Genomic DNA, 13,932 nt, shown 5'->3' on the forward strand with positions numbered 1-13,932 from the left:
TGTTTCTAAATGCAAGAATTTCCCCATTTTTTGATGATAGGCACAGCTCAACACACCAAAAATCTCCCCCTTAATGAATTGGGATGTTGCTCAGACAGGATCTCACAAGTATGCTTTGTGGAGGATCTGGGGCTCTGAATTAGGGCGTGTGCGTGTGAAATTTCACCCCCTCCACCCATCCTGTTACAGCATTTTATTTAGAGCACAGCAATGTGTATATGTAATTCACAACCCCCCTTTTTTAAAAAAAATAGGTGATGTGGTGTAATGATTTTAAAGCAAGCCTCACTGTTGGAAGTGAGTGGAGAGTTCTAATAACTTAATCGACATAGTATCTAAGCATTTCCCTGGTGAATGAAATTTTCATTAAAAAATAAACGAACTAAGGTTTGCTATTGTGCAATCTGCCTTTTTGTACCCGTTTTATCATTTTTGTGTGTGTGAATCCCTCGGTCAGTCGTGTTTTTAATGGCTCACGTCTCCATTTATCTTAAACATGGTTGAAATAGGAAGTATCAACTCTCCTTTTAAAGAGGAACGTGAAATCCCACTTCTCGCCTGAGTATGTCATTGTCATTTGTCTTCTCCCTGGAGGTCTGGGTTGTTGTGTTTTTTTTAAAGCTTTACATTTAATTTTGCTGCAGCAGGAGATTGGAGGTCTCCCCGCCTCTTTTCTTGCTAGGTCCTCCTGTTTGCTCCCTTTCCCTGGCCGCTTTGGGGCATGGTGGAAGCCCTGATGGCTACAGCAGCAGGACGAAGCAAGAAAACAGGCTGTTCTGGTGGCCTCATCTGCTACACCCAGTGTGGGGAACCTGTGGCCCTCCAGATGTTGCTGGACTACAACTCCCATCATCCCATGCTTGTTGAGGCTGACGGCACTTGTCATTCAGCTGCATCTGAAGGGCCAGAGCTTCCACACACCTGCAGTATAGCAACACCTCCACATTTGCAAGCCAACAGTTCTACCAAGGCATCTCTTTCCACCGTGATGATGAGATGGATACTTTTGCTGGAGCGTTTGGGGTTATGTTTTCATACAACATGTGAGGCGACGCTTCTCTTATAAATGAAACGTACACTGAACAATATAAAGTACAAGTACATCTGAATAGCTTTTTGCAGGAGCATCTCTTAATTGTTTGCCTTTGTCTATGAGGGTGCCATCTATGATAACAGAAGCTAAATGGAAATAAGAGAGTTATGTGTACACAGTAATAATAATAATAATAATAATAATAATAATAATAATAATAATAATACTATATTTATACCCCGCCCAGCTGGCTGGGTTTCCCCAGCTACTCTGGGTGGCTCCCAGCAGAATATTAAAAGCATGATAAAACATAAAACATTAAAAACTTCCCTAAACAGGGCTGCCTTCAGATGTCTCCTAAAAATCAGATAGTTGTTTATTTCCTTGACATCTGATGGGAGTGCGTTCCACAGGGCGGGTGCCACTACCAAGAAGGCTCTCTGCCTGGTTCCCTGTCACCTCACTTCTCGCAGTGAGGGAACCGCCAGAAGGCCCTCGGAGCTGGACCTCAGTGTCTAGGCTGAACGATGGGGATGGAGACGCTCCTTCAGGTATACAGATCCCTTTCCTTCAGGTATACCGATCCTTAACAAGATAGGCTTCAGCACCCAGTGCCTCTGTTGTCAGAAGGACCAACATCTCAAAGACATAATGGTTTGTGCACACGTCTGCATCTGTACAAATGCTCCTTCCTGTGTGTTGTGCGGCTCATGCAGTAAAAAATTGAATCCTGGGTCCCCTGCAATAGCAAACGGATTGGCCTTTGTGCATGCAACCCTTGACAAGAGGTGGCTAGTGTTTGGCTGGAACAAGCTCCTGTTCCTCCAAGGCAGATGGGAGCAGCTTGTGTCTTGCATGTCACCAGCTGTGTAGTGTGGCCTGCGGAGTGCTTGGGGAGCTGGCTGGTGGGCTGTGTGGGTCATAGTAAGTTTTGCAAGATTCCCCAAGGGTTGCTGTTTCAGTCTTGAGCAAAGAGGTCTGGCACTCCAGCTGCCTGAGTTAGGTGAGCCAGAATCTGTCAGGTTTGGCCACATACTGTAGATCCAGGGGTGGGGTGGGGTAACCTGTGGCCCTCCAGATGTTGGGACTTCAAATCCCACCAGCCCTATCCAGCACGGGCAATGGTCAGTGGTGATGGGGGGTTAAAGTCCAGCAATGTATGGAAGGCCGCAGGTTCCCTACAGAGCTAAAGTGTGTCAACAAAACTATAGCTTATCTAAGAACTGTGGCATATGGGATTTTTCGCATGTTTTGAGATGATTTCCAAATCAAGCACATTTCTAACGAAGTGACAAAGTTGCTAACATGTCCTATCAACCCAAGGATTTAAGGCCGCCCATTTTATCAGAATATTTTATTTATTTTATTTTATTTTTATAAACTAATTTGATTTTCCAGATTAGAATTTACCTTCACATAACAGCATAATATATATAAAAGCGAGATTCCAAAGAATCTCCTGGACTTCCCTCTTCCCCTTTGTGGGGTCTTATTGTTAATCCTTTTCTTCTGCATCTTTTATAATAATCCAACTTTTTTATATCTCCATTATGTCCAAAGTTCATCGCTACACTACAAGTGTTATTCCAACTCCACTAACGATTTTAACAGTTTACAGTGGTTTTTAAGATAAACTATAAATTTCCCCCATTCATTATTAAAGTTTTGGTCCAGTCAGAATATCTTAAGGAAATCATTGCTGGATCAGGCCAAAGGTTCATCTCAGCTAGAATCCTGTATCTCATAGTGGCCAATCCAGGGCTTTTGTGGAACACACAAACATCCACTTAATCTGTTAATGTTACCTCTGCTAATCTTAGGAGGGCCAGGAAAGTAAACAGGACTAGAGGAGAGGGCCAGAGTCTGAGGATGGAGTCTAGGTGCCTCTGAAGGAAACAAAAATGAGGTGGAAGGTATTTATTTTGAGCCAGACAGTGGTTGTGTGTACACACCCCATGTATTTAAAGCACACAGCCACCCCACAAAACCTGGGAGTGGTAGTTCACGCCTCACAGAGCTATAATTCCTAGGACCCTTAATAAACCATAGTCCCCATTAATATTTTTGGGGTGGGGTGAAATGCTTTAAATGTACGACATGTATGCAGCCTGAGTTTGTATAACAGGGCAGCTCCTTACAGTCCTTACAGGCCTGCTTTCAGTGCAAACTCTGGCATGTTTTTTTTTTAAATAAACAAATGAAATAAAAACCCTTTTCCCTTGCATTCTCATCGGCGCATATAGCTGCACCTCCAGCATAGCGTATTCTCAGCATTCAGGCCCCTGCATGCTAATACTGTCCAAACAGAAAACCAGTGACCCTGTTAAATGTGATAGGAAGCATGTGGATCCCAGGTGCCTTAAAACACACAGAGAGGCTGTGCTTGACATTGTGTGTTGTAAATAAACCAGGCCTCATTTGGACCTCTTGGTTTGGGCCTGTTAAGCTGCTGTAGCTTCTAGCCTCTGCCACAAATCCCCAGCATTTCCTGGCTCCATCCAGAGCTCAGCTGAGATTCTGCTTCTGTTGTTTTCCCCGCAAGGTTGAATTTACTTTGGGGGAGGTGGTCGCAAAAACAGCAGGGGAGAGAATAATTCCTTCTTTGCCACCAGAGGGCCTTGGCTATCGCTGAGGGAGGGCTTCGCTCTCTCACTCTCTCCTTAATGTCTTCTCAAAGATTTGAGCTTCCTGCGTCAGAAGAAGCCGCTGCAGCTACTTCCTTCACGAAATCATAGATTTGTAGAGTTGGAAGGGCAGGATCATCTAGTTCATGGGTAGGCAAACTAAGGCCCAGGGGCCGGATCCGGACCAATTGCCTTCTAAATCCAGCCCGTGGACAGTCCAGGAATCAGCGTGTTTTTACATGAGTAGAATGTGTCCTTTTATTTAAAATGCACCTCTGGGTTATTTGTGGGGCCTGCCTGGTGTTTTTACATGCGTAGAATGTGTCCTTTTATTTAAAATGCACCGCTGGGTTAATTGTGGGGCATAGGAATTTGTTCATTTCACCCCCTCAAAATATAGTCCGCCCCCCCCACAAGGTCTGAGGGACAGTGGACCAGCCCCCTGCTGAAAAAGTTTGCTGACCCCTGATCTAGTCCAACCCAATGCAACGCAGCCATCCCAAATGGGGATCGAACCAGCGACCTTGTTATCAGCACCATGCTCTAACCAACTGAGCTATCTATTTCCTCAGTAGTTTCCTCCTGGGGCAGTGTAGGCCCTTGATTAAAGCCACACACAGTGGAGGTGGGGGAGGTGGTTGTGTGACCTTAGCTGGAACAAGCAGCACCTCTCAAGGCAGCCATGAATTCCTGAGCGAGAGAATCTGGGTAATCCACCACCAAACAAATACTTGGGGTTAGGTCAGGGTGCAAGCAGCATTTCCTTAGGGAAGGGGGCCTAGCTCAGCAGTCCTAGCATCATGTAGTGCACCAGTCTTCAACTGGTGAATTGGGACCTGCTAGTGGGTGGCAGTGGCCTTACCCAAGCTGGTTTGCAGCAGCAGCACTACCCAGCATGCAGAACATAAGACGAAAGATTGAAGGAAGGAGTCCCCAAATGCATGTTTGGTGGGTCTGAAAGCGCTGAAGATACGTGCAACAGGACTGCCTCTTCAAGAAAGGGAGATGCTCAGGTATGAATTGCACCACTCTACCTTCTTCCGGGTGCTATGGTTTTCCCAGTAGTGATGTATGGAAGTGAGAGCTGGACCATAAAGAAGGCTGATCGCCGAAGAATTGATGCTTTTGAATTCTGGTGCTGGAGGAGACTCTTGAGAGTCCCATGGACTGCAAGAAGATCAAACCGATCCATTCTTAAGGAAATTAGCCCTGAGTGCTCACTGGAAGGACAGATCGTGAAGCTGAGGCTCCAATACTTTGGCCAGCTCATGAGAAGAGAAGACTCCCTGGAAAAGACCCTGATGTTGGGAAAGATGGAGGGCACAAGGAGAAGGAGATGACAGAGGATGAGATGGTTGGATAGTGTTCTGGAAGCTACCAGCATTAGTTTGACCAAACTGCGGGAGGCAGTGGAAGACAGGAGTGCCTGGCGTGCTCTGGTCCAGGGGGTCAGAAGAGTCGGACACGACTAAACGATTAAACAACAACCACAACAACAACCTTCTTGGGGGTAAGAAACTGGGCTGTGTGCAGGCACTGTTTGGAAGCATCTGCGGCTGCATACACACGCCATACGTTCAAATCCCATCTCCCCACAAAAAAATCCTACAATTCCCAGTACTACAGTTCTCAGGGTTCTCGAGGAGACGCGGGGAGCGCGCTTCAGACGTCGCGGCGCGCCCGCAGCAGCTGAATGAATGGGGCGAGGTATCCACGGCTGCGGCCACCAGATGGCTCTCGCTATTGCAGGCGCCCGCCGTCTCGCTCTCCTTCCTTGCTTTCTCCACTTTTGCTTTTGAGGTGGGGCTTCCCAGGTTAGGCGATTATGCTGCTTCCTGCCACCACGCCTCTGCCACACGGCGACCCCCAAACCCGAGCAGCGCAGCCCCTCGACGGCTGCGCCTCCGCCTCGGATGGAAGCGATCGTGCGCGCATCGGAGGAGGAGAAGCCTTGATCTCGCCGCCGAGGCGCTGCTTCGCTCCTGGATGCCCGGGCCAAGGAGCAAGGCGCCGCCCCGATCGCCTGCTTTCTTCCACCCCAGCCCCCTGCGGGATCGATGCCTGGAGGATCGCCGCCTCTGCAGGGCTCTCGCCCGGAGGTTTCCTGCCGCGAGCTCCAGGCACCGATCCGCTGACGGCGCCGGCGAAAGGGGCCCGCCCACATCAGGACGGGAGAAAGGGAAAGGCATCGCAGAAAAGCCAAAGCCACGCCTTGTCCCTTTCGACCGGTTCAAGTCCCTCTCTCCCTTCGCGGAGGCTGTCAGAGTAAGCGCGGCTTCTCTCTCCCCGTCTGGGCTGCGTCTCATTCACAACAGTGTGCTGAATGCAGAGGGAAAGGGCACCTCTCTGCTCTGTCCCCAGGCGCAGCGTCAAGTTCAGGCCCTGAGAGGGTCGCTGTGCCTTTAAGAGTTGCACGGAAGGCAGAATTCCGTCAGGTGCAGCTCTCTCCCCCCCCCCCCCACCCCGCAGGCGGGAGCATCTGCTGCATCTGGTGGAATTATCCCTTCTGCGGGGCTGTTAAAGGGGCAGGAGCCTTTTCCCGGCCTGGGTACCCTGCACAGAAGTGGCAGCCCTGGCAGTGGCAGTGGCTTGGACCATATGGCCTGGGGTCAGGGTCTAAGGAGGGGGAAGAGTTGGCTGATCGCTGCCACCAGTTTTATTAGTCCCTTCCAAAACCCCTCTGTCTTTTGCAGCTCCTGTGATGGGCAGATGTCAAAAAGCAGATGAATGCCAATGGCTAGGGCCATAGCTCAGAGCATATACTTGCATGCAGATGGCCCCAGCTTCAGTCCCTAGGTAGGGCTGGGAAAGACTGGGAGACTCTGGAGAGCTTCCTGCCAGTCAGAGTAGACAATATGGAGCTAGAATGGACCAATGGAATAAGATAGTTTCCTACTATGTGGCAGAAAATTGTGCCCATTGGATTCCTGCCTGACATGCAGCTGCAGAATGTGCAGGAGCTGGATTTTGTGTGTGTGCTCTTTTAAATAAAAGGGGTAACCTTCCTATAAATGTCCAGTAAGGTCAAAGTGGGAAAGGCTTTGCTGAAGCTCAAGAAAAGACAGTTTTAAGGTGCAGATGTGAGACAGAGATGGAGAACCTTGTGGCCCGCTTGATGTTGTGGGACCTCAGCTCTCATCATTCCTTTCCCCCCCTCATTTCTTTATTTATACTTTTCAAGTTTATACATTTCACTAATTTTATGCATTTCACTAATTTAACCATCATTTTGACATTTCAAAACTTCACTTCCTTCCCCCTCTTTCGGCGGTTTCCTAAATTTGTTTTTAATATCTTCTGCATATCCAGGTTAACTTGATTCACTCATTTATTCATCTTCCTTAAATATATACTCTTATGAAATGGCAGGTTATTACAGCAATCCTGCCAATGATTTTATCTGTTTACAATTTATCTGTAAATATTTTAATAAACCATTTCCATTCTTTTGCAAAAAAGAAAAGAAAAGAATAAAATTGTTATCTTGATTTCTTATTCTTCCGGTAAGTTTCATCATTTCTGCATATTGCATAAGTTTCCGTATCCATTCTACCTTTTGCTGGGACTTCTGCTTCTTTCCATTTTGGGGCGAGTAACATTCTTACCGCTGTAGCAGCATACATGAATAAGTTTCTATACATTTTAGGTAGTTCTGTCCCTATAACTCCCATCCTCCCTAACACCATTGATAACTGCTGGCTGATGGGAGATGGGGTCCCAGAACACCTAGAGGGGAGCAGGTTCTCCATCATCATCATCATCATCATCATCATAATACACTGGTACCTCAGGTTAAGTACTTAATTCGTTCTGGAGTTCCGTTCTTAACCTGAAACTGTTCTTAACCTGAAGCACCACTTAAGCTAATGGGGCCTCCTGTTGCCGCCATGTCACCGCTGCACGATTTCTGTTCTCATCCTGAAGCAAAGTTCTTAACCTGAAGCACTATCTCTGGGTTAGCAGAGTCTGTAACCTGAAGCGTCTGTAACCTGAAGTGTATGTAACCTGAGGTACCACTGTAACAACAACAACAACAACAACAACAATAATAATAATAATAATATTTATACCCCGCCCATCTGGCTGGGTTTCCCCAGCCACTCTGGGCGGCTTCCAACAAAGTATTAAAATACAGTGGTCTGTTAAACCTAAAGCTCCATCCCTGATGCGAGCCATAGGCAACATGTGAACAGCTCTCTCTCTCTCTGTTTATCTGAACAGGTGATGGGACTACAAGAGGGACTTTAGGGGGACACTGTTCCAGTGCAACCTAAGTGAGATGCCTCCCAAAAGATCCAAAGGGAAAACGCCTCAGACCTCAGGTCAGAATAGGCGTCCGAAGGGTCGTCGGGCCTCGGATGACCAGGAGCATAGCCGCCTCCTGTTGGAGGGGAAGGGGGCTGGCCCCCCTGATAAGAAGGCGAGGAAGCGCAAAGGCCTCGCTGCCCCGCAGAGGACCTGCTCCGGAGAGAACCCCAACATCTGCACTGAGTGCGGGCAGACCTTTGCGCAGAGCTCGGACCTGCTCAACCACCAGAGGATCCACACGGGGGAGAAGCCCTTCAGGTGCTTGGACTGCGGGAAGATGTTCAGCGTCAGCTCCAACCTGAGCCGCCACCAGAGGATCCACACGGGCGAGAAGCCCTACCTGTGCTCCGAGTGCGGGAAGAGCTTCACCGACAAGTCGACCTTGGTCCAGCACGTCCGGACGCACACCGGCGAGAAGCCCTACCAGTGCATCGACTGCGGGAAGACCTTCAGCCGCAGCTCCCACCACAAGCGCCACCTGAAGAGCCCGTCGGGCAAGCAGCCGGGCAAATGTAGCCACCCGGAGAGCTCCCCCGCCGACAAGGCCTCGCCTCCGGGCAAAGCCAAGAAGGCCAGAGCCTCGAAGAAGCAGAACTCCCCCTTCGAAATCCCCCACACGTGCGCAGAGTGCTGGCAGAGCTTCAACCAGACCTCAGACCTGGTCAAGCACATGCGCATCCACACCGGGGAGAAGCCCTTTGAGTGCAACCACTGCGGGAAGTGCTTCAACGTCAGCTCCAACCTGATCCGGCACAAGAGGATCCACACGGGCGAGAAGCCCTACACCTGCTCCGACTGCGGGAAGAGCTTCACCGACAAGTCCACCCTCACGCAGCACAACCGCATCCACACGGGAGAGAAGCCCTACACCTGCTCCGACTGCGGGAAAAGCTTCAGCCGCAGCTCCCATCACAAGAGGCACCAGCGGATTCACGCCGGAGAGAACCCCGTCTCTTTCCTGCCCCTGTGGCCTTACCCTAACCAAATGTACTGACGGTGACTCTTAACCACGCCTGCGTGTCGTTTGGTGGACAAGATTTTTTTGGGGGGGATCTCTGGCCCCGCTGCACCCCAAACGTGACCTCGCAGCACCAAACACTTCCCTGTTTTTTGTTATCGCCTTCACTCGCTCCTGCAGTGGCAGATCAACAGATCCACCCTAGTCGGCCAAGCAGATCCCTGACATTCCACAACAGAACTCAGAGCGAACTTGAACCCCCAGCTCTCCCAACTCAAAAATCTGTCTCGAGTAATTTGGTGGATGTGATCGGAGCTCATTCATAAGGGCTTTTCTTTCCTACTTCTCTTCCGCAAAGGACCACCTGCTATCGGGTCCTTTCTTTAAAGTACACTCTTTTATTTAATATCATCTAAGATGTGCAGGTTATAGGTTTTTTTAATATAAAAAACTCAGTTAATAGCAATATTATTGCAATGTAATAAACAAGTCACGATGCATGTGGTTTTCATATTTATAACCAGCGTTACAGTCCTGAACAGGCAGCGTCTTGTTGGTGAGCTTATTAAGAACGTAGGAAGTAGATGAAGAATTTCTGCAAAGCGATTCACTTATGGGGCCCTCTTACACGCCTCTTTTCCCCCACCCCAATAGAGCTCAATGGGACTTACTCTGCGCAAAGTGTGCGTTAACATTGCTGCTTTAATGCTTAATTGGCTTTGATTTGCTGGCATCCATCTGTCTCGAGAAGCAATGGAGTGCACCTCCGGGGGGTGAAGTCAAACAGCTGTCTTAGCAGCACCAGAGTGGCTGCCCGGAGGCGCAATCCTGAGCAGTGTGTCTGGAGGTCCTGGGCTGCCGAGACAACAAGACTCCCAATCTCTCGGCCTCGCTGATGTGCTCCAAAGGAAAGCAGAGCAATATGTTGAGCGACAGCTTGGCCGCAGGCAGTGGTGGAGCAAGCCAATCGGGGGACTGGGGCGGAGGGTGTGCCCTGCACCCAGGGGCGGGGCCAGCCGGGGCAGGACGTTCTGCGGGGCCTCCGAGGAGCCTACCTGCCTCCTCCCACTCAGCCGCCCTACAGCTGAGGAAGAGGCGGTGGGTGGACCGCCGGAGAGACGGAGCTCAGGCACGCTGAAGACCCTGCGGTGAGTGCCACCTGGCATTTTGTCACCCCCCTCAGTGGTGACACCCGGGGTGCCCCGCCCCCACCGCACCCCCCTTCCTCCGCCCTTGGCTGCAGGAGTTGCTGGAAGGAATGCTCCATCCAGTCTCTCCACTCTGGATTTGTTCAGGGTTTACTCCTTAGCCTTTTCTTCTTCTGAAGATGTCCCACAAGGCAGCGGAGGTTTAGGATCAAGAGTTTTCCTTCCCCTAGAAGGGCCACCTTCTCGGGTTGACGAGCCCCATGTGCTTCTCGCTTCCCTTTGCAGCGGTTCTCAGCCTGTGGGTCCCCAGATGTTGTTGGACTACAACTCCCATCATCCCTGAGCTCTGGCCTTGCTAGCTAGGGGTGATGGGAGTTGTAGTTCAACAACATCTGGGGACCCACAGGTTGAGAAAGGCTGCTTTACAGCATGTGCAGAAACCGCCTTCTTGACCGTGGGACCCACTCTTAGTCTCGTCCGCTCAATCTGCCACAGCCTTGTCTTCGCCCGCAGGGGAAGTCCCTCACTCACCAGTCTTGGGGACAACCCAGCGACTCGGCCTGAGGGCTGTCTTGCAGGTGGGGCAGACACAGGGTGCAGCACATGCCAGAGCTGGTGCTCTTGCCTTCCAATATCTGCTGCTGCCTGAGGCAGCTGTCTCCGTCTGCCTAGTGTAGCTTTGGCCCTGTTCCGCTCTTATGTGGACAGAGGGGGCAGGGAGAGATGTATTGGAGTGTGTATGTGTAGGAAACTGCTGTTTGCACGGCTGAAATGCAGCCTGTTATGAATTTATATCCCCACCCACTCTTGTCTCTGCTCCTGCCTCTGGGGAGGCGGCCCGTGGGGGAATGCCACCCTCAGGTTGAAAAAGCCCCCCTCCCCATCTGCCATCTGAGCAGGAACAAAAGGGATTGGGAAGAAATGGCTGCATGTGGGGGAAACACTTCGGAGCGGGACCGAAAGAGGATAGTAGTTTCAGTTTTGTGCCACCATCAAACTGCTGAGGAAAGTTTGTTCATTCTAACCTGGTCTTTGCAGACCATTTGTTATTGTGGAAATAGCACCATGTTCCTCAGCTATAGCAACAGCGGGTGCCCCACAGCAATAAGGTGAGCTGACGGGGAGTGGGCGAGGGGGTAGGAAATAGGTTATAAAAAAACCCCCTTTTTTTGCAAAGTTTCATGAGTATGGGAATTCGCCTGGAATGGAGACGACGGCCTGGCTGAGAGATTCTCCCTCTGTAAAGGTTCGGGCTGCACATCTTCCCAAGCGAGAACTGCTTTATTAAGATTTCCTGGGCAAACATCAGATTGACAAAAAAAATCACAGATGATTGTGATGTGAATATCTGTTGTCCCCTTGGGATCCAGCATCTCCTTATTTATTTTTACCTCCATTATTGGAGCACAGACTTGCATCATCATCATTTTTTTTTAAAGAGTGCAAACCAAAAGCAGATACCACCGCTGGATCTCTCCTCCAGGAGTGTTTCTGGCTTCTATAATCCCATTACTGTTTTTAGGGTAGGATTTGCCTGGCCACTGGCCAGTTCTCCATTGGAGCATATTGAAAGGGCCTCGGAAATGTAAGTTGTCCCTTGGTTCCCTCTTCCACCAGCAGAGTCATATTCATGTCATTGTTCATTGCATTTCTATTCCACCTTTCTGCTAAGGAGCTCAAAGCAGTGGACATAGTTCTCCTTCTCCCCACTGTAGCCTCACAACAACCCTGTGAGGTAGGTTAGGCAGTGACTGGTCCAAGGTCACCCTGAGAACTTCATGGCAGAGTGAGGATTTGAACCCCAGTCTCCCAGGTCCTAGTCCAACACACTAACCATTACTGGCTTTCATAATCACCTTGTCGGCCGTATACATGGTACAATCTCTGGTTACCAGAATGCTCTCACCTACACACAAAGTGTAGAATTCATTACTGCTTGTCTCGTTGAGTAACCCTTGGTAAGCGTCCAGTTAAACACCATTTAAAAGAGGCTACAAACATCTTTCTTTTTCAAATTAAAACAAATGAACAAAAAGTGAAGACTCTCCAAAAATGGAAAGATGCAGCACACCGGATAGGGTGATTAAACCTGTGTTTAACCTGGGTGTCTCTTGTGTTTATGGAACTACTTAAAAGGTAAAGGGACCCCTGACCGTTAGGTCCAGTCGCGGACGACTCGGGGGTTGCGGCGCTCATCTTGCTTTACTGGCCGAGGGAGCCGGCGTACAGCTTCTGGGTCATGTGGCCAGCATGACTAAGCCACTTCTGGCGAACCAGAGCAGCGCACAAATCCCCGCGATGGGGTGAGCTCCCATTGTTCGGTCCCTGCTCCTGCCAACCTAGCAGTTCAAAAGCACGTCAAAGTGCAAGTAGATAAATAGGTACCACTCCGGCGGGAAGGTAAACAGCGTTTCCATGTGCTGCTCTGGTTTGCCAGAAGCAGCGTAGTCATGCTGGCCACATGACCCGGAAAAACTGTCTGCGGACAAATGCTGGCTCCCTCGGCCAGTAAAGCGAGATGAGCTCCGCAACCCCAGAGTCGGCCACGACTGGACCTAATGGTCAGGGGTCCCTTTACCTTTTTACTCAGACTTGAGCTCCTGCAGAAGCTCTTCCCACACTCAAGGCACCGACAAGGCTTTTCTCTCTTGCGAGTTCTTTTGTGTTTAGTCAGATCGGAACACTTTGAGAAGCTTTTCCTGTATTCGGTGCCAACGTTGGGCTGCTGTTTGCTGTAGGCCTTCTGAAGCATGGTGGGAATCTCCTGCTTATTTACCCTGTTGCCATAGTTCTGTCGCTCCACTTCCACTTTATTCTTCAAGGACTTCCTCAGCACAGGTGTCTGAGAGATGCTCCTCTGGGCCCTTCTTGGAGACATCTCTGATGGCTTCCCTCAGTGTCAAGGTGCTAATCGTTTGCTGGCTTCTTCACTGAACTGGAGATGATGGCGCTCACTGCCCATATTTGGAAGATGAACCACAGGAAACGGATACAGCTGGCCCAAGAACAACAGATACAAGTCATTATTTAGCTGTTGTGGGACTCTGGCTCCCATCAGCCATTGGTCAGGGGTGATGGAGACATGGAATGTCCAACTACATTCTAAATTTGACTCCGGCTCCCATCATCCCTGAGCACTGGCCATGCCGGCTGGGGCTGATGGGAGCATGGAGTCTAACAACATCTGGATGGCCACTCAGGTCACCCATCCCTGTAATTAACAAAATGGGACCTGCTCAACAACGTAAGAGTTGTGAGGTGTTAAAAACAAACAAACAAACAAACAAACAAACAAACAAACAAACAAACAGACTGTACCACATAGGACTGCAGCCTGAAGATCAAATTTTGGGAAGCTCCCTGTGCAAAAATCTCCCTGTGAGCAGAAATCTATCACAACAGGCAGAGGGCCTTCTCAGTGGTGGCCTGTGGAATGTGGAACAACTACAGTGGTACCTCGGGTTAAGTTACAGGGAACCAGCCAGAGGGCCTTCTTGGTGGTGGCGCCTGCCCTGTGGAACGCCCTCCCTTCAGGTGTCAAGGAAATAAACAACTATCTGACTTTTATAAGACACCTGAAGGCAGCCCTGTTTAGGGAAGTTCTTAATGTTTGATGTTTTAATCTGTTAGGAGCCGCCCAGAGTGGCTGAGGAAACCCAGCCAGATGGGCAGGGTATGTATGCATGTAATAATCATCATCATCATCATCATCATCATCATCATCATCATCTTTCTCCTTGTGGCTATTTTGACCTGCAGGGCAGCATTCAAGAGCCCCCCCCCACCTGCAGCGAGGTGTAGTGGAGCCTGCTCTAGTACTAGTCCCCTCTCCTTCTGTTTCATAGAATCATAGAATCATAG

At 49.7% G+C, this 13,932-nt stretch overlaps 1 protein-coding gene across 1 annotated transcript in view; it reads left to right on the forward strand.

The window, feature by feature from the left end:
• Positions 1–9,421, forward strand: part of LOC114591954 (uncharacterized) — a 30,279-nt gene extending 20,858 nt beyond the window's left edge. The window contains exons 5-6 of the mRNA XM_077923508.1: positions 5,407–5,922; positions 7,883–9,421. Coding sequence (XP_077779634.1) covers positions 5,407–5,922; positions 7,883–8,959 — 1,593 coding nt within the window. The 3' untranslated portion in view covers positions 8,960–9,421. The remainder of the gene's footprint in view (positions 1–5,406; positions 5,923–7,882) is intronic.
• The last annotated feature ends 4,511 nt before the right edge of the window (positions 9,422–13,932 follow it).

The sequence above is a fragment of the Podarcis muralis genome, chromosome 2 (assembly GCF_964188315.1).
Source record: "Podarcis muralis chromosome 2, rPodMur119.hap1.1, whole genome shotgun sequence".
Classification (NCBI taxonomy): domain Eukaryota; kingdom Metazoa; phylum Chordata; class Lepidosauria; order Squamata; family Lacertidae; genus Podarcis; species Podarcis muralis.